At 40.3% G+C, this 24553-nt stretch overlaps 1 protein-coding gene across 1 annotated transcript in view; it reads right to left on the bottom strand.

The window, feature by feature from the left end:
* Positions 1-24553, bottom strand: part of OXCT1 (3-oxoacid CoA-transferase 1) — a 570108-nt gene that overhangs the window by 229273 nt on the left and 316282 nt on the right. Inside the window, exon 13 of the mRNA XM_029578060.1 lies at positions 15186-15261. Coding sequence (XP_029433920.1) covers positions 15186-15261 — 76 coding nt within the window. The remainder of the gene's footprint in view (positions 1-15185; positions 15262-24553) is intronic.

Genomic DNA, 24553 nt, shown 5'->3' with positions numbered 1-24553 from the left:
TCTTATTGACAATGTTTTGGTTGAAAATAAGATTTCAACTTATTTACTTTTGCCTTGTGGCCAAATGGTTCAAGGAAAAAAATATCTTTGCAATAAGATCAAGTCCTTCCAAAGTATAACATTTTATACTGAAATATTAATGTAATCCCCACCTCAATCTTCTTTTTAATGACCTTGACGTTTTCCTTAGTTTTACGTGGGGTCTTAATGTAATTCTAAATGACTTCAAAATTAATTTCAATTCCACTGATTTGGCCAGCTGTACTCTGTGTCCCTATGTTCTGTCTTTTCTGTCTAATTCTCCCCTCCCTACCATACCTTCCCAAGCAATATTGCTGGGAACCTTATGGAGCTTGTACTTTTAGGTCCTGTTCTTTGACTTTTTATCTTTTCTACCACTCTATCTGTCATTTGGTTTTCTATTCAGTCCATCTGACTGAACTTCTCCCCTCCCTCCTACTAATGATCACCTTTGCCAGTCTCTTCATGACTTAGATGGCTCTTTGTTGATTTTGCCTTATCCTATCTCCCCTCTGTCAATTCCAATTCAACTGCCTTGCTCCTTAACTCTGCACAGATTTCATTATTTCAGACTCACTATCCCACCTTCCCTATGAGCACACATAATTCTCTGCAACTACAGTTAAACCCTTTCTCCAGTTCCAACTTCATTCTTCCTTCAGTTGCAATGTACTTGCTTTTCTGCTTATCCTTTGTCTTCTATTTAAATGCAGCTGAATCCAGCTACTATCAATCTCTCTTCTTTTGCCTTCCCGGGGTCACCTTCCCAGCCCTGGGGAGTATAGGAGTGGTTCTTCCAGAGTGGAAAATATTCTCTCTCACGGCATGAACAGAATCATCTGCAGGGCCAAACTCCACCCCAACATTTGTGCTCCAAATAAAATAAAGTTTTCTGAATAGTCAAGAGGCAAAACAGAAGATATACTTGCAGTTCTAGAATCAGTTCAGTAGGCCAAATTCTCACAACTGCAGCAGTTCAAAACCCAGGCATTCACAGTTCTTAGCTTAAAGATCCCAGTAGTAATACACTTCATCCCTTCATCAGAATAACACAATTCCTCTTCACTCCCAGCTCAGCTAAAGTCACTGAAATATTAATTACTCAGTCCCTTCTACTTTGAGTTTAGTAAGAAAGGGTCTCCAAACACTGCAGGCTCTGAACTCACAGTTCTTAACGAGGGCTTCGCTGGACTCCTCAAGACAATTCAGGGTCATTTTCACAGGCCATACACTCCCAGTGCCCTATTTCCATTCACAACCTTTTCTCTTTCTTCCTCAAACACTCTGCATTGCAGGATTTAACTCAAAGACTCTTAGAAACAAACTGTTACTCACAGCCACCATGATTGGATCCAGACAAAATACCCTTATCATTTTGGCAGGTATAGTTCCTTCACTCTGTGCTGAAGCTCCAGCAGGCACATTCCCCCTAGGTCCTGTGGCCTTCAACCCTAGTATCCAGGCCTGAATCTCCAAATTTCACTTCTCTTCTTTATTCTCCTTCTCTATGGCTCAGCAACTCCTCCATCTTACACACTCCTTGAGGGCTATGGGAAAACCCTCAAGATTCCTACTGAGTCACAGAGGCACCTCTGAGGGAAGAACCTGCTATACACATGCCGTCTGTCTTATTTTCTTCCCATACCATCTTCTTGCAAACACCATGTGGGGAGCATGTTTTATAACTCCTCTAAACCATTCCCATTTCTGGGCTGGGCCACACTGCCAGGCACTTTAATGGCTTCACTCCTTCATCCTTTTGGCAACCTTCCTGTTCTAGAGACTTCCCTTTTATAAAGAATAGGTACCCGAAACTCGGTGTGTTTGGTCGTTGGCTTGCCGGAGGACAGAGAAGTCTGGTTTTATGGTGATTCTTCTATAGAACTTTATTGTTTTAAAGCAAATATACAAAGAAACGTCTGCTTACCTCTACAGTGCTGGCAACAGAAATATAGCAGTTTATAGATTCATAAGTTTTCACTTTCTTCTACTCTCATTTGGGACCTTCCTCCTCTCTCTGGGTCTGGCATCTAATCCCTCTCCTCAGAGGAAATGCCCTACAACCAGGATTTCTTTGTGAGTGTCTTAAGGTGGATCAGGCTAAATGCCTGGTCCTGGACTTTTAAGAAGGGTCTAATGTACATTCCTTTACAGTGCCCTTGTCAAACAAACAACCCATTAATAAGAATAAGCTCCATACACTGGTGTTATCCAGAAACCAGATAGTAGCACTAGTTCCACACCAATAACTCTTGCAGGCGCTTTAGCCATTGCCCACCTTCTGCTCCTATTCCATCCTTACTCATACCTTCTAGATTCCTTACCCTTTTTTTCCATGACACACTCATCTTTCCCTTCCTCCCATTGTTCCTGTTGTCTCTGATATTGTACCCTCATCTTTTCTAGCTGTTTTCTCATTTGTGGCAGGCTCCCCCCCCGGTCTGGCCACCACAAGTCACTGTCCCTGTCTTAGAACACACATTGTAAGGAGCCATCCATACCCCTCGGTACCTCCCACCTGGAGAGTATGGATTGGATGCCTTAGATTATTTAGCCCAGCCATTTCAATACAATTTAGGGGATCAGTTTGAGGAAACAAGGGAAGAGTAAGGATGTTTCAGTTTTACACTTTAGTGAGAACTTCCAATTTCACCCAGATGGAGTTTCTTTTAGAAATGATACCTCATCTTGCACCCCTGCCAGAGGGTCCTTCTCCTACTAATTTACAGAGAGAGAGATTTTTAAGCCTGATACCCTTTAGGGGCAAAAGGGCTCTCTCCAGAGGACCTGTGAGCCTACTGTAAACCCTAGGTAGGCAAGCACCAGTGAAGGATTCTGCTGTAAGAGACAGTGCAAGCAGAAGATGTATCTAGTTTAACCTTTAAAGTATTTTTTTGGACTTTATCAGAGTGGATAAAGTATTTTTTGGACTTTATCAGAGTGGGGAAGTTTTTGGATCCCCCTCCTCCATTGGGTTTGCAGAGCTGAGAACTTGCCTAATCCCACAGATTTTTCCCCAAGAACAGTCCCCCAGAAATATCAGTAAATACAGGGTGAAAGAACCACTGAGAAAGGAAGGACAAGAGCAGGAGACCCCATAGGATCTCCATACACCAAGGAACTAGGACAGGCTGGGTGTCCGAGGAGATGACCAAAAAGTAAGATTTTTGCAGTAAAGTTGGGGACCCTTCCACTAGGATTCCCTCACAGCTGCATATTAAAAATCACCATGGGGCTACCCAGATGCCTGAAAAAAAGGATATCTACCAACCTAGAACCTCACATGTACCAACAATATTATGGAAGGATGGACTTTAATTTATGAGTATTAATCATTAAACTTTTATTTAACACCCAGATCTGGTCCTGTCTATTCAATGCAGCCTCTCACCTCATGAGAAGCACCTACAGATCATACACACACTGGGAATATTGCTACATCGTCTGGACCATAAGCGAGAGCTTCTTCCAATAAAAAGAATCCCCCACAGGGACTGAGAATCAAGGGTGGGATGGAATTGCTAGCTGAAGCAGTTCCTGAAGAAATAAATTAGTTATGGAGCAATAAACCTTCAAAAAAGGAGTTACACATTTATTTCAATGTCTCCTCAATCTTTTCTAGGACTTATTCTGGATTCTATTCCTACCACTTCTCCCAACAATCATATTCCTATTTCAGTTCTTATTAAAGCATAGTCAGTTCTTACATATATTCTAGGGCTTCCTAAACCTGTCCTGGTGACCCAACAGCCAATTGGGGTTTCAGCTTATCCACAATGAACATGCAAGAGATAGAGCTGTATGTGCTGGGTATCCAATGCATGCAGATTTATCTGATGCATGTTCATTGTAGATATCCTGAAAACCCAACTGGCTGTAGAGCCCTCAGGCAGATTTGGGAAGCTCTGAATTCTATACATCTTAATTTCCTCTCTTCTCCATATCTCAACTTTTCTGAGATGAATGATCTGCCCTTATTTCAAATCACTTTCTCTTGACCCCGAATCAGTTTCCAACTACTATGCTCTCTATCCTCTTCCACTCCTCTCCAAAGCGACATTTATCAGCAAACTCTGGACATTTTCTCATTGCTAGTGCCACTGACTCTTTCCGCTTTGTGTTTTGATCTACCTACTCCAATGAGTCTGCTCTTCACCTGCTTAATCACTGCACACAGCTAAGGGCTCATATCAATCTTGTATTCTTGTTCTCCTTGATCGTTTTGCTTCTTTTGATACAGCTAAACATCTGATTCTTCTTTTCACTCTTTTCTCACCTGATCTTTCCAGTTTCTCTTCCTATCCTCTGACAATTCTTTTAGGGTACTAATCAATAACTGCTACTCTGTACATTTCCCATTTTCTACAGGTATCCCACAGGCTTTGTCCTGGGGCCAATGCTTTTCTCTATCTACACAAATTCTTCTTTAATCTCTTCATTTAGATGCTCATATTGCACCTAATAGTCAAATCTTTTGTTCACTGTCTCACCAATCTCCCTTGGCCTCTTCCCAGCTTACTTCTTGTCTCTCTGCTGTATCCACCTGGATATACTCATGATTACTTACGCTTAATCCTCTTTCTGAACACATTCTTCTCATCCCCTCTGGTATTCTCCATTTTGAAAGATGGTGTTAACCAGCCCAACGCTAGGAGGTGCTCTGGGCTGCCACTGGACCACCAAGGAGTCTTTTAAAAGTACAGGCAAGGTCCAGGGGATTCAGAGGGGGCCCGATTAGACACCAGGGATTTAATCTATGGAAGGGGGAGCTGAGGGGTTGGATGCCTTGGGAGTGGTGGTTTGGAACAGGGGGAGAGTTTAACCAGGAGCTATATTTTGACAAAGGGGAGAGGTTTGGTATGGGAGTGGAGTGTCAGCATGCAACACTACAATTATTATTTTTTTAATTCTAGGCTGCCTCGACAGGTGGAAGGGGTGTGGGTCTTCTATGACCCCTGAGGAAATTATTAACTTTGAAAGGTGGGGCAATTTTGAGTCCTTTAATATAAGCGCGGCCCCAGACGACCATCACCTTTTTCTCCCCCTATGTCTGTGATAATTTTTCTCATTAAATTTTTCTGAAAGAAAAAATATAACAAAGATACCGCCGTGATATTTTACTGGGAGGGGCAAAATAATGTGAGCATGCTCCCCCTGTGATATTTCATCCCTCTCATGGTAAAATATTGTGACTTAGTAAATATACCCCTAAGGGGTGAATTTACTAAGTTATCAAAAAATCATTTTAGAAATATTGGGGGGGGGGGGGGGGTGTTAGAGGAAGGGGGTTAAGGTCCACCTCTCCTGCTCCCATACTACCAGGGTCTTTTTTGGGGGGTTGGAGTTATCCTAAACACCAAGGATTTTATTTTATTTGGATGGGGATGAAGGATGGGCTGAGGGGATTCTTGACACTAAAGGGCCTATTTTCACTAATAAGGTGATACCAACTGGAAAGGAGGGGAACTTTGTAGTACAACTGCCCTCATTTATTTATTTATTTATTATCTCAGCAGGTGTGTGTGGGTGGGCGGAGTTCTTCAATGCCCCCCCCCCCCCCCCCCCACCCACCTGGATCATTTTGGCTGGTGGGGCATGCAATTTTGGGCCTCTGGACATTTAAGCGATAGCGACCCTGGCTAAGATGGGTAGCCATTGCATGAGAAGGACCAGTACCACAGTGCGATTTTTGTCATGCATTTGTGCTATGATAAAAAATATTGCACCATGGTAATGCTGCAATAATTTGTTGGGGAGGAGCCCAACATTGTGGCGATACCCCTTCTACAATAATTGGCCTCTCCTGTAATAAACTATTGAAGCTTAGTAAATCTCCCTCTATGGGCCAGATTCATTAAGACTTTTCTCCCATTTTGGGTCTATGGGAAATACCCTTAGTGAATCAGGTTTGTGATTTGTTTGCAGTTGTGTTGCATTTGCTTTGAATTATTTTTTTGTGCTTATTGTAGTTTCTGTTAAATGATTTTTTGTTTTGTAACCTGCTTTGAGTCAGAGCAGATAGCAGGCAATCAAAACGATAAAAAAAATAAATAGAATGTTTGTGTGCTCACATTAATGTCTTCTATAACGCCTTTAATATGTATTGTAATGCATTCCAACATAGCTCACTATTTTTATCATACATAAGAGGGTCTTAATGCACAATCTGAAACTTACTGTGTAGTCCCTAGTCATAACTAAGGAGTTAGCCAGTTAGATCAATGGGACAGAAAACTGTCTCGCCATTGAATAGCTAAATACAGCCACCTATGGCCATATATACTAAGCATTGTTTCAATAACTTCAAAATGAGGTGGCTACATTTAATTGCTCAAAATGTGTGTGTTCTGGGGCCGAATCCTCAGAGTACGTGTCATGCATTGAAAAAGAAAAGGTGCCATCCTGCAGAGCAGCCAGCGCACAAAAAGCACTAAGTCTCAGGTGTCTCAGTGCTGTCAACATAAAAGTCAACAGTGCCATTCATGCATGGTACATTGGCACCATCGATGCATAAGTCCATGGCACCATCGACTCATCAACATTAAAGCAATCAACGCTGTTGGTGCAAAAATCTTCAATGCACTCGATGCTTCGAGCCCCAGATTGTAAATCACATCAATCTTTGACCCCTATACTATCAGGATTGGACTGCTCCAGGAGTAAGACATATGTCAATGCTTCAAACATAGCTCTATCCCAGATTACACAAGATTTTAACAGGAGTAGAGGATGATATGATACTTCTAACCACATCAATTATTAGAACCCTAATGCTATCAAAATTAATGGAACAAGAGCTATGCCTGGAGACTCCAGATTCCATTTGCTCTCTGGTGCCCCTCTCTCTAATTGGCCTCCAATTCAAATTTTGCAGAGTTTAGAAGATGAGCAGGATTCTATAATTGTATCAGAAGATGATGTACTACTACTATGAAGGCTTTCCAACCTCTCCTTTCCAGGCTGTTGGATCTAGTCTCATGAGAAGGAATTCCAATATCTCTGGTTCAAATAGATGCATCATCAGAAACCCTGCCAAGTGGTTCTAGCCCATGGCAGTCACTTTCAGCAGAGTCCAGCCAATCAGAGGATGAACACCTCCTCAATAGCTTACTTCATCATTGGGGTTCTGTATTAGTGTTCGCTCACCTCCAAAATCTGAAAAGGGATCTTCTGCCAGAGCCTTCAGAACACTCCACTGGAAGACTTTCCTATGCCAAATTTCTGGACAAGTTCAGAAAAGGGCTTGAAGTTAATATGTGCAAGGAAAAAGATCCCAGCATGAAGATTTTTGGTCTTCTCCAAATTTTGGACAGCGCAACTAGCAGATATTCCCTTTTATGACATTCGACAAGAATTACAAACAAGGATGCTGAAAATCCTACCTCCTGGGCTCCAGTTGCAAAGAAATTAGACCTCAAACACAGAGTGCAAAAATCCCTGGAACTTGGGATAGGGGAATTATCTCAATCTGTTATTGTAGAATTAGCTCTTAAAACTGTGAAGAAAACAAAAGTATACTTGAATACTTCACCAGGAAAGGATTACAAATTATTTGACAATTTTGGAAAATGCATGGATTTCGGTCCACCAATTCTATATGGTTCAATTCTTGATTGTATTCAGAAACTGAAGCTTTTCTTCCCATCCTCTGAAGGTGAAGTCATGCACTTTCAGCCACTTCCAGATGCTAAAGTATGATTACACCATCTTATTTGCTCCATTTATGAGGTGTTCAACACCATAGCACACACCTCAACAGCGTCAGAGCACAATACATGGCTTGGTTGAGAGCCAGCAGCCTCCACAACAATGTCCACACGTTTTTGGATGTCCCATGCTAAGGTGATCACTTTTTCGACAAAAGAAACAGTTGCTCAAATAAAGTAGCAACATGTAGTGGTCCAGTCCCTGTTAATGGGACCAGAACAACATCTTTCTGCAAAATGCTCTTACTACTCTTTTAAAAGACAGTATTAGTAGAGATATCTCTTTCGGCAATTTCAAAGATACCAGACACAACCACTATTTCCACAGCAGCAGCAGCAGCTTCCTACATGCACTAGACAGCACAAATACTGTAATCTAAACTGACTCAGCAATTTCAGTCCAAGCTTGGATCAAATTTTTGACCGCACTCCAAACCCAGCAACAATCTCTCCAGAAGGGTGGGAGGATCCAGAACTTCTTGGAGAAATGGCTCAAGATCATCAAGTATCACTGGGTTCTCAATATTGTGGAGTCTGGATACCACAAGCATTTCTTATAGCTTCCACTACTACCTCATGGCTCAGCCTTCAATTCGGATCCACCTGGAAGTGGAGTCGCTCCTTAAACAATGCTCAACAGAACCTGGTTTACCCCATCACCATGGCCAAGGGTTCTACTCCTGTTACTTCCTAATCCCCAAAACATCTGGGGACTAGAAACCCATCCTGGATTTAAGAAGCATGAACAAGAATATAATTAATGTCTTTAATTATATCTCTCAGTGACATTATCAATATCACTCAGTGACATTAAATCTTTCAAAAAGGAACTCAAAACCTGGTATTTCAACCTTACCTTCCGCGACTGAGTCGGCTAAGCCACCCACAACCCCTCGCTTCTTCCCCCTCTTCCTTCCTACTCCCGCACATCTCTCTCTATCTCCCCCTTCCTACCTCTCCCCCCGCCCCATACACTCCCCCACACCCCGTCCCACCTCTTTTCTTCCTCCCAAATGCATCCTACCCACAATTACCCCACTCCTCTTTGAGTCCCGCCCTCTACCCCCCATGTTACTTGATTTCACCATTTGTTATAAAGTGCTCTATCCAGTTTGTAATCGTTGTTCCCCCTTGACCTCACCCTAATTCAGTTCTCTGCTAGGGTGTCCCAGTGTTACCAATTTGTTACCAATTTATATAAGTTGTTATCTTGTAAACCGGAGTGAAGGCAACCCGCTATACTTCGGTATATAAAAGCCTCTAAATAAATAAATAAATAAAGAATATACTCTTGGAGAAATTCAAAATGATCTTTCTCTACATGATTCTTTCCTTCATTCAGAAAAGGGAATGAATATGTGATCTAGATCTGAAGGGTGCTTATGTATTCGCATACATCCCACCCACTGGCATTACCTATTCTTCATAGTGGACTCCTCCCACTAACAATATACAGAGTTCCCCTTTGGCCTATCAGCAGCACAGAGAGTATTAACCAAATGCCTAAAGATAGCAGCAGTGAACCCCAGACAACAAGGCATCCGAGTTTTTCTATATCTGGACAACTGGCTTGCTATAGCAAACTCTCAGGAAGGAATGTTAACCTCCCTGAAAATATCAATACAATTGCTTTAATCATTAGGATTCCTGGTGAATTTCAAGAAATCTTCTCTAATTCCCTGCCATAAAATTAAATTTATTGGAGCCAGGATAGACTCTCCAAGAGACAGCTTATCTCCCAATAGATTGAGCAAACACTCTCAGATCCCTAGTGTACATCCTGTTGAATATGATCAGCCACCAGACAGAGACATAGTGGCTGTTCTTGGCCAAATGGCAGCAGCAATATATGTGGTTCTACTCACCCGTATTCACATACAATTACTGCAGTGGGGTCTTCATTCCCAATGGGACCAACTCACTCAACCTTTAACAAACAATGACAGATTTCGAAAGAAATGGAACAGGAATTATGCTGGTGATTAGATCTCTTCATTGTTCAGGAAGGAGCACCCTTTCAGCTACCTCCTCATAAGTAACATCGGCAATGGATGACTCCACAAAAGGTTGGGGGTGCCCACACAGGCCCCTTTAAAACAATTCCAAATCAACCTCCTAGAATTGAGAGTGATCAGGTATGCTCTGACAACCTTTGCTTGCTTCCTCCAGGGTAAGAGCATTCTCATTCAAACCAATAAGCAGGTAGCCATATTCTACATGAACAAACAAGGAGACACAAGATCATGGACTCTTTGTCAAGAAGTGATAAAGATATGGGAATGGACATGCAGACATCAAGCTGTCTTGCAAGTAACCTACCTACCAGGGGTGTCCCAAAACATTGGCAGACCACCTCAGCAGAGTATTTCGACTACACAAAATGTCTCTAAAGCAACTGACATCTGACAAACTATTCAGTTTGTGAGGACTTTCAGCCATCTATCTATTTGCGTTAGAGCAAAACAAAATTGGAAATGTTTTGCTTCATTCTTCCCGGCAGACAGCTCTACTCAGGATGCTTTTCTGCTCAACTAGAATGCAGATCTCATGTACGCTTTTCTACCAATACCTCCGACAGCCAGAATGGTGCAAAAAGTTATTAAATACTGGGCCAGACTGATTCTCATAATGCCAGCAAGGCCCAGACAAGTTTGGTTTATGTTTTTAAGTTCCAATATGGAACTTAAGATCAAGGAACAAAGGACTCCTCAAAACCCCGCCTGCCAGAAGTACTCGTCTAAAATCAACACAGGAAAGAGAAATATCCATCGCTAGCCCTAAACTATGGAACTCATTACCAAGTGGAATTAGAAATCCACCAAGCATTAAAACGTTCAAAAAAAGAGTTAAAAACCTGGCTTTTCAGAAAAGCATACGCAGACTCAATTATGACACAAGAGAATTAAATTAATATAATATATATCCCAAGTCTTTGCATTAGAATGTTCCAATTGTAGTTTTTTTCTTTTTATTTCTGTAAGCATTTTGAAATTGCATTGACGATAATGTTGTAACATACCGAAAGATTATGTAAACCATTATTTTGTAAAACTTTACAAATGTATGTAAACCGTTGCAATAGCGAAACCAAATGACAGTATACAAAACTCTTTAAATAAATAAATAAAATAAAATAAATAAATGTATCTGGTTCAACTATCTGTCAGGCCTCTGATCCCTCTCGGATCAAACTAATCATTTATTGATTCAAGTAGAGGGGCGTCTATTTCATCCAACCCTCTCCTTCAGCTTCACAACCTGGATATTGAATGCTCCATAAGTGTCAAATTCTCCCTACCTAAAAGGTATGAGGACATTACGCTGTCTGCCAGGATACGTTCACATGTGAACCCAAAGACTTGCTAAACTATTTACTCACTCTTTCAGCATCACATCTTGTTACCTCATTTGTGACAATACGTCTCAGTGCCGTAGCAGCTTACCATACATAAATTGAGAGTAAGCTAATCTCTACTCATTATTTGGAGGTTGATTTTAAAAGAGATGCTTATGCAAAAATGCCCATATATGCGCATATGTGGGCCACGCATGAGCAACGCAAATTTAAAAAAAACTCAAAGTACGTGCATATATACTGGTATGCGTTATCAAAAATAACAGAGCAGAAAAGGGGTGGGGCCTGGGCATTCCTTTGTGGGGCCAACAGTTATGTGTGTGACTCTGTATTGTAAAACTGGAGACCGTGGCATGCATCGACTTGTTATCCAGGTAACTTTACTGCTGCTCCAGATGAGGAGCAAGTCTGTAGATCTCGAGTTTCAGGGCTTACAAAATAGGATGAGGGGTCTGGGTCAACTGGGGGTGTGCAGGATGAAGAAACAGAGGGGTCTGAAAGATCTCGATATTAACTGGAAAAACTGGTGGATTAATTGGAAAAACTGGGTTGTCCCTTGCATGAGCATGTTTTAAAATCTGCCTACATATGCGCATTAAAGCCAACAAAATCCTATGGAAGACACACATGCAAGCTGTGCTTGATTAATCTCTTAAAATTATAAGCATACTTTCACGTGATAGATGCATTTTAAAACACACATAAGAACATGCCATACTGGGTCAGACCAAGGGTCCATCAAGCCCAGTATCCTGTTTCCAACAGGGGCCAATCCAGGCCATAAGAACCTGGCAAGTACCCAAAAACTAAGTTTATTCCATGTTACCGTTGCTAGTAATAGCAGTGGCTATTTTCTAAGTCATCTTAATTAATAGCAGGTAATGGACTTCTCCTCCAAGAACTTATCCAATCCTTTTTTAAACAGAGCTATACTAACTGCACTAACCACATCCTCTGGCAACAAATTCCAGAGTTTAATTGTGCGTTGAGTGAAAAAGAACTTTCTCCGATTAGTTTTAAATGTGCCACATGCTAACTTCATGGAGTGTCGCCTAGTCTTTCTATTATCTGAAAGACTAAATAACTGATTCACATTAACCCGTTCTAGACCTCTCATGATTTTAAACAGCTCAATCAACCCTCAGCCTTCTCTTCTCCAAGCTGAAAAGTCCTAACCTCTTTAGTTTCCTCATAGGGGAGCTCTTCCATTCCCCTTATCATTTTGGTCGCCCTTCTCTGTACCTTCTCCATCGCAATTATATCTTTTTTGAGATGCAGCGACCAGAACTGTACACAGTATTCAAGGTGTGGTCTCACCATGGAGCAATACAGAGGCATTATGACATTTTCTGTTATATTCACCATTCCCTTCCTAATAATTTCCAACATTCTGTTTGCTTTTTTGACTGCCGCAGCACACTGAACCGACGAATTTAATATGTTATCCACTATGACGCTTAGATCTCTTTCTTGGGTGGTAGCACCTAATATGGAACCTAGCATTGTGTAACTATAGCATGGGTTATTTTTCTCTATATGCCTCACCTTGCACTTATCCACATTACATTTTATCTGCCATTTCGATGCCCAATTTTCCAGTCTCACAAGGTCTTCCTGCAATTTATCACAATCTGCTTGTGATTTAACTATTCTGAACAATTTTGTATCATCTGCAAATTTGATTACCTCACTCGTCATATTTCTTTCCAGATCATTTATAAATACATTGAAAAGTAAGGGTCCCAATACAGATCCCTGAGGCACTCCACTGCCCACTCCCTTCCACTGAGAAAACTGTTCACAAATATGCACACGTGTGATCATTTTAAAATTAGCATGTTAGTATCTAAATTCATTAGCATACTAAACCACCAGTTGTAAAAGCACTGGTACCATGGGACCCAAATCTAGTTCTAGTACAACTGATGAAGCCCAGTTTGAACCACTGGAGTTGGCTTCACTCAAGCCAGAAGAGTCAGTGAACTTCAGACCTTAGTTCATTAAACTCCTTATATACAATTCTTCTACAATAGAATAGTACACCACACTCATCCTAAGTTTCTATTTAAAGTAGTATCAACTTTTCATATTAATCAATCCATCGTGCTATCCATGTTCTTCCTGAGGCTATATGCTCATAAAGGTGAAAAGCCCTTCACATTTTGGACTGTAAAAGGGCACTGGCCTACTACAAGAGAAGAACTAAGCCTCATCGTTAAGCTTCTCAGCTCTTTATTTCCTATAATCTTAACAGACTAGGAATAGTAGTGGCCAAATATATAATGCTCAACTGGCTAGCAGACTGCATCACATACTGCTACACTAGCAGGCTTACAGATCACAGATACCATCAAGGATCATCAAATCAGAGCCATGACTGCTTCAGTAGCTTATTTACAAGCAGTATCACTTGAAGATATCTGCAAAGCTGCAACATGGTCATTAGTGCACACCTTTGTGTCCCATTACTCTCTGGCCAACCTCTCACAGAGTGACAGTGAATTTGGACAATAAGTTTTGCATAGCCTGTTCACACATTGGTCCACTCTCCATGGTGGGGTCCAGGTTGCTTACTCAGTAAATGCTATACTGTAACCATCAGCTTGTGACTCCCCACATTGCATGCCTAATTCAGCCCTGTTTATCGATGGCAATAGCAAATTTGTTAACCGTAGATAGGATGAGTTAGCCATGCTAAATACTTGTCCGCCTTCCTGGAGATTTGACTACCTAGCTGTAAAATCAACTAAGGGGGTTCACGAGGCAATGTCTGCAAGGGAACTTTCACACTTTCTCATTAGAGAAAAGCTCTACTAGCTGAGAGGTAGGTCTGTTCAGTGCCGCCAGATGACAATACCCACATGTCATGGCTAATTCATCCTATCTATATAAAACATCGCTTATGGTAAGCAAGTATGGTGGAAAAGAACTAGTACATACACACTAGAACTATTACATATACTTTTTCAAGTAGAGTTCTGACAAACTTTTACTTAATCACCAACTACTTCAGTGTTTCATGCATCCTGAGTAAATTTTAACTGTAAGAAAATAAAGAATCAGTGTGATGCATGACTTCCTTTTTCTTTTCTATTTAAGCTAAAGGACTATCAATTTAGGAATGAGACATGTTTTCAAAGTAACTACAAAAACAACTGTACTGCAGCTTGGAAGTCCATATTCAGCTGTTGTGCGACTCAGCTAGTGGCTAGCTGGCAGCCACTGACCTCATCCAAATATTTAAAACTTGCCACCTAGCCGGATATGTGGGAACTTATTCAGCTAAGTGGCACTGAATATCGGCCTCTTGGTGTACTTGCTTGAATTATAGTTTCAATGCCATAACATAGTAAAACAGTAGAATGTCAGTGTCAAACTAGAATTTTGCATCACATGAAAATTCAGTCCCTATGCTTTCAGTCACTATGCTTTCTTTCATTACAACTGCAAGCCTGCAATTTTTGTTTCTAGCCCAAACTGGATTTATTGTAGGTTATAATGACTTTTTTTGGATCAAAGATGAAAATAATAATTTAAAAAAATGTTGCAGTACATGTGTTTTCAAAACCACAGAGGTCTCTTCCTTCAGAGATGACAAACTAGTTTTCTCCAAGATGAATAGAAATATTAATACTCTGCCCTCTAGTCAAATTAATTCTTAATAATTTCCAAATATAAATCACGACTGCCATATTCATACTACAATAACAGCAGCTGAGAAAAACAAACATTTTTCTCCCAATTACAAAATGAAAACATTAGTGACAAGCAAGCATCACGTTCTCAGCCATAGCTAAAATCAAAACACACATCAGAAGGTTGCTTCATTTCTTGTATGCATAGGTTTTTATACCCTTCCAAGCACTAGAATCCCAGATCAGAATAATGATAAATTATACAAACAGTAGGCAATATAATTTTCCTCCTATTTAGAAAACATATTTTAAGGTATCAACCTTCTGTTGTAGTACAGCAAAAGGGCATATATTTTTTACTAAAGAATTTTTTTAGTGCTCTAGCCAAGTATCAATTTAAACACTGGTACCCAATACATTTTGATTTATTCTCAGTGGCATGTACTAAAGTTAAACTGGCTTACTTACAGGAATCATCCAGTTGGCAAGATCACCATACTTTGACACCTGCATTGCACCAAGCATCGTCAGGTTCACATGACCCCTGTGAAAGGATGAAGGTTGTTAAAATTTAAAGCCACAAATCCATGAACAATAATATCAAATAATATACTGAAATAGAATGAACTGAGCCTACAGTATTCTTTGGCACTGGTGCATAAATAACACTAGCTTATTTAGCATGTTTTATTTGCCTCAAACTGTGTTGTTATTTCTTTAGGTGTGGGCAAGGGGTAAGGGGGAGGTAGGTGATGAGAGCAATCAATAGCAGAAGTAATCTTTTTTTCAGAATATTAAGCAAAATGTTTCTTAGCTTTTTAGTTGTATTCGTGCCTTTGCTGCTATTTAAATAAGAGTTTTCTTTTAGATTTTCTAAATATATTTTTACTATTTTAATAAACAAGCCTTCATGGTGTAAAACTCCCATGTAACAAAGCAAAATGCAAACCTCAAGATCGAAGACACAATCACAAGGTCAGGAAAATGCTCATCAGGCTCAATAACCCACAAATCTGCTGCTAGATTTCCTGTTAGTTGCCTGATGACTTAAAAGGCCCCCAGCATCACTTAAACCTTAGTACCTGCAAAAGGTCATATGGATGTGCATAGAAAAAAAATTCAGTTTGGTTTGTTCATTTGATTCGTTTGGCTCAGTGATTCATTTTGTTTGGTTTGGGGCCAAAAGATGTATCCATTTTTTCCTCCTGAGTCATTTGGCCATTTGTTTCCCATTAAAATCAGTGGGGAAAGCAATCCACCCTGTTTTGACTCTTAAAATTGGGGTTTTATATCAAAGTTTTATTGAAACTTGCAGGCAGACATCAGACTGGGATAAAGTGGTATAAAAAACAGCATGAATAGCCCCAGGCACCATGAAAGGGCAAAGCATCCTAAACAGCAGCATTAACACCCCATGGCACCTTGAAAAGAGGAAAGCAGCACCAACAGTGGCAATACTACCTCTAGGCTCCAAAAGAGGGGCAAAGGGCACCAACAGTGGCATGAACACCCCCCCAAAGCACCATGAAAAGAAGAAAGCAGCATCAGAAGTGGCAGGAACACCTCCTTGCACTGATAGTCAAAGCAGCACAAACAGATGCTGATAACAGGTGCTGGATGCAGTGAAAGATTCATTCTAAGGATGAAGAAGCCACATTGACTGCATGTTCAGGACAGAATGCAGTTTAAAATTCTTGCTCTGCTTCACCAAGCTATTTACAGTGAAGGATTTTATTGCCTTTCTAATCTTAGCAAACCCTATGTTGCCTTGCGTTCATTACATTCCTCAAGCAAAAGTTGTTGGATAGTCGTAACTTAAAGAATACAAATTACAAGAAACTCAAAATAGGGCATTTTCAATTATGGGCTTGGTATTGTAGAACCTAGAGAGTGAATTAAGAGAAAAGGCTGATTATTTGAACTTTAGAAAGAAAATGAAAGCTAAGGTCTATGAGCAAGACACTGAGATTTCTTTGCAGTTTTATTTTTCAGTTTTTTTGAATAATTAATTCTATTTATATTTTACTGTTTATTATGTTTATCTAATAGTTTTTATCCACATTTTGTAAATGTAATGATGTAATTGGCATTGAACAGTAGGTTCACAGGAATCAGGCCTTGTTTTTGTTTTTTTTTTGCTTGAGGATACAATCTAAAATGGGTGGTGTAATCCAAAGGCTAAATACTGGCCAAGACCAATAGTCAGTAAGTACCGTAAGGAAATTTAAAAAGAACTCTGAAGACAAAAGGAGCAGAGGCAAAAATATCCAAAGGTACCAAGAGGGGCTCAAAGCAGCAGGAGCAGTGGTGTTAAACCCCCAAACCAAAGGTAAAGAGCAATGTAGCAAGAGGTGCATGAAAAATCCAAGGCCCCAAACTAAGAGCAAAGGAGCATCAATATTGGCATGAAGACACCAATAAAATGAACATCACAAGGCATGCCAAGACAGTGTTCAGTGTAACGTAGCCCAAACAGGCATGAATATCCTAAAGCACATGAAAGGGGCAAAGCAGTATCAATGGTGGCAAGAACATCCAAAGGGTTAGAGTGAGGGGTATGGGACCTCATGGGGGGTTTTAATATTATAATACACCTAGTAGTGTGGAATTATGCACACACAGCAGACAGTGGCATTAACACCCCCAGAAACAGAGAGGAGAAGAGAGAGTGCAGTGATCAAGACGTCAAGATACGGAATGAGGTGTAAGACAGCAATAAGAGTGGCATCAATATGCCAAGGCACGGAGTGAAGAGTGGGACAGCAAGCACAGTGGCATAAATACCCCAAGGCATCAAAAGAGAGGCAAAGGGCACCAACCACAATGGCATGAACAGCCCAAGGTGAAGTGAAGCAAAGCAGCATCAACATTGCCATGAATGTCATAAGGCATCACGAGAGAGGAAAAGCAGTACCAGTTCTCCTCAAAGGCACCATGAGAGGGCCAGCAGCAGGCTGCGCAATTATAATGGTAGAACAACTTAGCAAAGTGCTGAATCAGGAGACAGGCAGGCTGGGAGGAATTTTTTTGTTTTATTTTTGGGGCCAAAATATCCGAGTACTGCAAGCGTGCTACTTCAAAACAGCAAGGTGATAAACCAAGAGAGAGGCAGGGAATTGAGGACAAGCCAAGGCAGCAGAAGCAGACTGAGCAGCAGCAGAAGGAAGGTTCCAGGATTTTATTTATTTATTTATTTAGCAGTTTTTTATACCGACCTTCATAGTAGATAACCATATCGGATCGGTTTACATTTTAACAAAGGGTAAAACTGAGGTAACAATTCTGGTAAATAATAGATAACAAAGGAAAAGGAATAAGTCAAAGTTACAATCAACAAGGTATGGAAAACTTGGAGGCTTAAAGACAAGCTGGAAGGAAGATAGAGGCAGGAAGAATAAATATAACATGATACGAATAATTTAACGGGTTAGAGCATATGCTTTAACCAGGAAATGCCAGTGTCCATTGTTCAGGAGGAAGTGTGTCAAAGTCCTTGTAAGAAGTGAGGCTCAAACTAGTGATTATCCGGTGGATCTGGGAAGGCTTGGTGAAAGAGCCACATCTTTAGTCTTTTTCTGAAGGTTAAGAGGCAGGGTTCCAATCTGAGATTTGCTGGGATATTGTTCCAGATAGCTGGGCCTGCAATTGAAAAAGCTCTGTCTTTGGTCGTAGAGAGGCGAGTGGCTTTAGTAGGGGGAAATTTCAGAGTGCCTTTGTGGATATCTCTTGTTGGTCTGTTAGAGGAGTGGAGTTTGAAAGGGATATCCAGGTCGAGTTGGAGTTGCTGATGGATGGTTTTGTGTATTAGGGTAATAGATTTGTACAGGATTCTGAAATTTACTGGTAACCAATGTAGGTTTCTGAGGACGGGGGAGATGTGTTCACCGCGGCTGGTGTTGGTCAGCAGTCTCGCTGCCGCATTTTGTAACATCTGCAGTGGTTTGGTGGTAGATTTAGGGAGGCCTAGAAAAAGGGCACTGCAGTAATCTATTTTGGCGAACAGAAGAGCCTGGAGGACTGTCCTGAAGTCTTGGAAAAATAAGAGTGGTCTCAGTCGTTTCAAAACCTGTAGTCTGAAGAAACTGTCTTTGGTAGTTGTGTTGACCATTTTTTTAAGGTTTAGACGATTGTCTATTATTACCCCAAGGTCTCTAACGTGCGTACAGGTGATGTGAGCATTGTGCGGTGAAGGTGGAGGAAGATTGTTTTCATTTGAAGAGATGAAGAGAAGTTCCGTCTTTGAGGCATTGAGGACCAAGTTTAAGCTGTTGAGTAGATTAGTAATGGATAGAAGACAGTTATTCCAGTAGGTGAGAGCTTTTGAGATGGATTCTGTTATTGGGATTAGAATCTGTACATCATCTGCGTACAGATAGTGAATTAGGTTGAGGTCTGTCAGTAGTTGGCAGAGGGGGAGGAGGTATATATTAAAGAGGGTTGGAGATAAGGAGGATCCTTGTGGTACGCCAAGGGAAGATTTTGTTAGAGGTGACTCCTTGTTATTGATTTTGACTTTAAAAGTCCTATTGCTGAGAAAGGACCTGAACCAGTTGTGGGCTGATCCGGAGATGCCGATATCCTCAAGGCGATCCAGGAGGATGGTGTGGTTGACTGTGTCAAATGCCGCCGAAATGTCTAACAGAACTAATAAGAAGGAATGTCCTTTGTCTAATCCCATTATAATATGGTCTGTAAGCGAAATGAGGAGGGTCTCCGTGTTGCGTGATTTCCGGAAGCCATATTGCGAGGGGTATAGGATCTTATGGTCCTCTAGATATTCTGAAAGCTGGGTGTTTACCAGTTTCTCTGTAAGTTTGGCAACGAATGGTAGATTGGAGATGGGTCTAAAGTTGGCTAGTACATTAGGGTCTAGATTGTGTTTCTTGAGGAGGGGCTTAAGAGAAGCAGTTTTTAGGCTGTCTGGGTAGCTTCCTTGAGTTAGAAGGCTGTTAATAATATTTGTTAGAGGTCCTGAGATTGTGTCTGGAATAAGCAGCAGGAGTCTTGATGGGATATTATCAGCCGGATGACTAGATGGTTTCTGTCTTTTTAGAATGGATTCAATCTCTTTGGTGGAGATTAATTCGAAGCTGTCCAACTTAGGTTTAGCGAACAAATTGAAATTCTCATCTGATTTGAGAGGTGTTGTATTAGGAGGAAGGAGGGCGAGAGTATTTAGGATCTTCAGTTGAAAAAATGAGGCGAGTTCATTAGCCTTGGATAGAGCTTGTTTGTCTGGAATAGGTGGCGGGGTTGATTTAGTTATTTGTGTTACGTAAGCAAATAGGGCCTGGGCGTCATACTGGTAGTGGTGTATTTTGTTGGCGTAATATTCCTTTTTTTTTTGTAGTATGCAGGTCCTATAGCGATGTAAGAAACCCTTGTATGCTGAAAGGGTAGTTGAGTTGGGGGTTTTTCGCCATCTATTTTCTTTATGGCGTAAGTCCTGTTTCATCTGTTTTAGTTCGGTGCTGAACCAAGGTAGATTCCCCCTTTTTTTGGATTGATTGTTTTGGAGGTTATTGGGCACCATTTGTTTGCGACTGCTTCAGTAATTGTTTGCCAGGAAGATAGGGCTGAGTCGGGATTAGACAGGTCCAGGTTGGAGAGTTCCTTGGAGAGCTGCTCGCTGAGTATATCAGATGGACATGATTTCCTGAATTGAATGGTGGAAAGGATCCAAAGACAAGGATCCAAAGACATGGTGGAAAGGATCCAAAGACATCTAGAGAGGGGCAGGGGAAAAGAAGTTTTTCTTTTTTTTAATGTTTTTGTTTTGGGGCAAAGGAAGCAGAGCATGCAAAACTCTTATCAGGCATATTCATTATGGTTATCCTGAAAACCAGGACTGTTTATGGCTTTCTAGGACCAGAGTTGGCCACCCCGGGACTATGGGGATGACTTTGCCTAGGATGGCTCGTGGGGAAATGACACCCTCTGTGACATCCTTGAAAGACTTCAAGTATCATGTCATCATCTGTAGCCAATCCTGATGCCCCAGGGAGTGAGCCATGCCTATCTCAAAAGTTACATTTTCCTTTCAACTTCAGCTTTAAAGAAAAATCATTGCCGATCCTTGCTGGTGCCAGCTAGAACAGGCTGATTAAAAAAAGCTAGTCTTCGATTGGTCCCGCTTCTTCCTTGTCCCTTTCCATCCAGACTCTGTTCTGTCTGGCTTGCCTTGCGTAGCAAAAAAAAGAGCAGTTTTGCTTGTCTCAAACTTGAATGGGATCCGAAAACAAATGCAAATGAAGATTTCCATTATTTTCAGAAGCACCGTCCATTTCTTTAGTTTTAAACGAAAAAAATGAAAATGACACATTTCATTTTGGATTACTTATTAATTTCAAACAAATACACATTCCTAAAAGGGTATATATCTCATTTAACCTCCTTCACCATTACCAAAATATATTTGAGATTTCAGCTCATTACTCAACATGTGCAGATGGATGAGTCACCCATCCCATGCACATTCCCTTACCATCAGCTGAATAAAGACACATCCAGTCAGGCAATTCAATCAGCACATAAGAAATCATAGCAGAACAGTGGATATTAACAATAGTAATCAAAGATATGGCCTTTGCTTATAAGCTAGCTTCAAGACGTTACCAGCACTAAACTATATGTATGATACATGCCAATGCTATTTAATTAAGAATGCTATTGGATGCAGCTGCAGAAGCCATCCTGCTGCTACTGAAATGTTGTGTTTCCATGAATCCTTGGCTAGTATCCCATTTCATAAAAGTCCATGGTACTGCATCTTGCAACGACAATATCACATTCTTTGCCGCCCAAGTGTAAAGAATCATTGAAGTTGCATCAGATCCTCATTGGCTATTATGAAGCTAAGCACAGTAAAAAGAACCATTTACTCCATCCCTCAGCTGTTGTGATTGCTCGCTCAACTTATGAGTATGCTTCACATGCTGGTGACCCTGCAGCTAATGCTGCAACCGGACCATCCTTCTTCCACAGAGGTACAGGATAGCCATTTCGAAAAAAAGGGTCTGGGTGTTAAGACTCAACCATGGGCTGACTCATACCGCCATGACCTATATTTCTGCCCCTAGACCCTTAATTTGAAACTTTCCCCTAGGTTACCTCCCTCTTCAGACCTTCATCTTTCTTTATCCCTTCTTCTACCCTATCCTGTCCCCCCCCCCCCCCAACTGCCTCCCCCACCCTATCCCCTTTTCCCTAGGGTGCCCCATCTCTTGCCCATTTAGATCCTTGCATACCTGGTGAGTCGCAGGAATCTTTGCACATCTCATTCCCTTCTGTGTACTGCTGTTTTCAGTACTTCTTGTCAGAATGTAGACTCATAACAATTTATTTTATTTAATACCAATTTTTTACCCTCACTTTCTACCATTCCAGGCATAAAAGTCACATAAAAGCAAAATAAAAACAAAAATTGTAACCAGTACAGATAACAAACCAGATTCTTCCCTGAATGCCATCCTATTTCTATGACTTCAATGATCCTCATCATATCCCAGACTTATGTTATAAAAAATCACTTCAGTTCCAACTTCTCTCAAATTTCAAAATATATCCAGCTAGCCTGACTCTTCATACTTTACACATGTGTGCACTTATCTATTTCACTCTTGAATTTTATAGACCTCTGTCATATATCCCTTCAACTGTCTTTTCTGCAAGTTGAAGAGCCCTAACCTCTTTAGCTTTTCTTCACTGGGGAAGCAGTTCCAGTCCTTTATCATTCTGGTTGTCCTTCTCTGTATCGTTTCTAGTTCTGTTGCAACTTTCTGAGATGCAGCAACCAGAATTGAACAAATATTCTAGACACAGTTGCGCCATGGAGTGATACAGACGTATTATGATATTCTCCATTTTATTCTCCATCCATTTTCTAATAATTCCTAACATTCTGTTTGCTTTTTTGACCACTATAACGCACTGGGCTGAGGGTTTCAACATATTTTCCAAGAGGATGCCTAGATCCTTTTCCTGGGTGCTAACTCCTAATATAGAACTTAATATTGTATAACTGCAAATTTAGATTATTTTTCCTTATGTGCATCGCTTTGCATTTGTCCACATTAAATTCCATCTGCCATTTGGATGCTTAATCTTTTAGTCTTACAAGGTACTCCTGCAATTTCTCACAATCTGCTTGTGATTTAACAACCTGGAATAATTCTGTGTCATCTGCAAATTTGATCATCTCACTCATTGTTCCCTTTTCCAAATCATTTATAAATATATTTGAAAGCACCAATCCCAGAACAGATCCTTTTAACTCTGTCCATTGAGAAATCTTTTAACCAGTTCGCTATCATAAATAGAATGTTGCGTTCTTTTCCATGTCTTTTTAATTTCTTGAAGAGTGTTTCATGAGGATTCACCTTTATCCATGTTTATTAAACCATCAAAAAAATACCTACAGAACCTGAAGTACCTGAAAGGTGGAAAATAAATTAAATAAATAAATAAAATAAAATGTAGCATATTGGTGAGACAAGATTTCCCGTGGGTAAATCCATGTTGGCTGTATCCTATTAAACCATGTCTATTCATGTATCCTGTAATTTTATTTATTACAATAATTTCTACAATGTTTCCCAGCACTGACATCAGGCTCACTGGTCTATAATTGCTCAGATTACCCTGGAGACCTTTTTAAAGATTGACGTTTCAATGGCCATCCTCCAATGTTCAAGTACAATAGACAATTTAAATGATAGGTGACAAATTACTAGCAATAGAGCTGCAATTTATTTTTTGAGTTCTTTTAGAACTCTGGGATGTAAATCACTTGCAGCATGTGATTTGCTACTCTTTAGTTATTATTATTTATTGAATTTAATATATCACCTGTAAGAATTTACCTGTAAGAATGTATCTAAGCAATTTACAAGAAAAATAATAAACAAAAAAATCCAATCAAAGATATACAGACTAAAAGAAAGATCATGCAACAAAATAAATATCCAATAAGACATGGCCCAGTAGGTAATACTGATAATTTCTGCATTAAGGTTTAACAATCATAAGCCTGACCAAAGAGCCAAGTTTTAACTGCCTTCTGAAACTTCATAAAATTTGTCAATTTCTCACTTACATCTTCCAGATTCATCGTGATTTGTTGCAATTTTTCCAAATCATCACCATTAAATACCATTTCCAGCATGGGTATCTCTCCAACATCCTCAAAGCAAAGAATTAATTTAGTCTTTCCGCTATGGCCTTGTCTTCCTAAGTGCTCCTTTCACCCCTTTATCATCCCAATTGATTCCCTCACAGGCCTCCTGCTTCGGATGTACTTGAAAAAGTTTTTATTATTAATTCTTGCCTCTACTGCAAGCTTTTTTTCAAATTATCATTTTGCCTTCCTATTTTATTCATTTAGATCCTCTTTCCATTTTTTGAAATAAATTCTTTTGACTGTAATAGCATTTGTTACCTCACCTTTAAAACCTGTCAGTTATTTGGCCTTCCTTCCACTTTTTTTAATGAATGGAACATATCTGGTCTGGGCTTACAAGATAGTATTCCTGATATAGAATCTTAACCTTTGCAGCTGCATCTTTTAGTTTATTTCTAACTATTTTTCTCACTTTATCATTGTCTCCCTTTTAAAAGTTAAATGCTAGAGCAGTAGTTTTCCTTAATGACCTCTCTCCAGTTAAGTCAAACTTTATTTTTATTATGCACATTAAATGTACATTATGCAAAATAGAAACACAGAAATGTGACAACAGAAAATGACCATATGGGCAATCTAGGCTACCTATTCACCCCAATTATTCAGGTCACAATCCCTACAATCTCCCTCAGAGAACCCCTGTGCTTGTTCCATGCTA

Source organism: Rhinatrema bivittatum, chromosome 1, assembly GCF_901001135.1.
Source record: "Rhinatrema bivittatum chromosome 1, aRhiBiv1.1, whole genome shotgun sequence".
NCBI classification, from domain to species: Eukaryota; Metazoa; Chordata; class Amphibia; order Gymnophiona; family Rhinatrematidae; genus Rhinatrema; species Rhinatrema bivittatum.
This window is presented reverse-complemented; position numbering and strand designations above follow the sequence as displayed.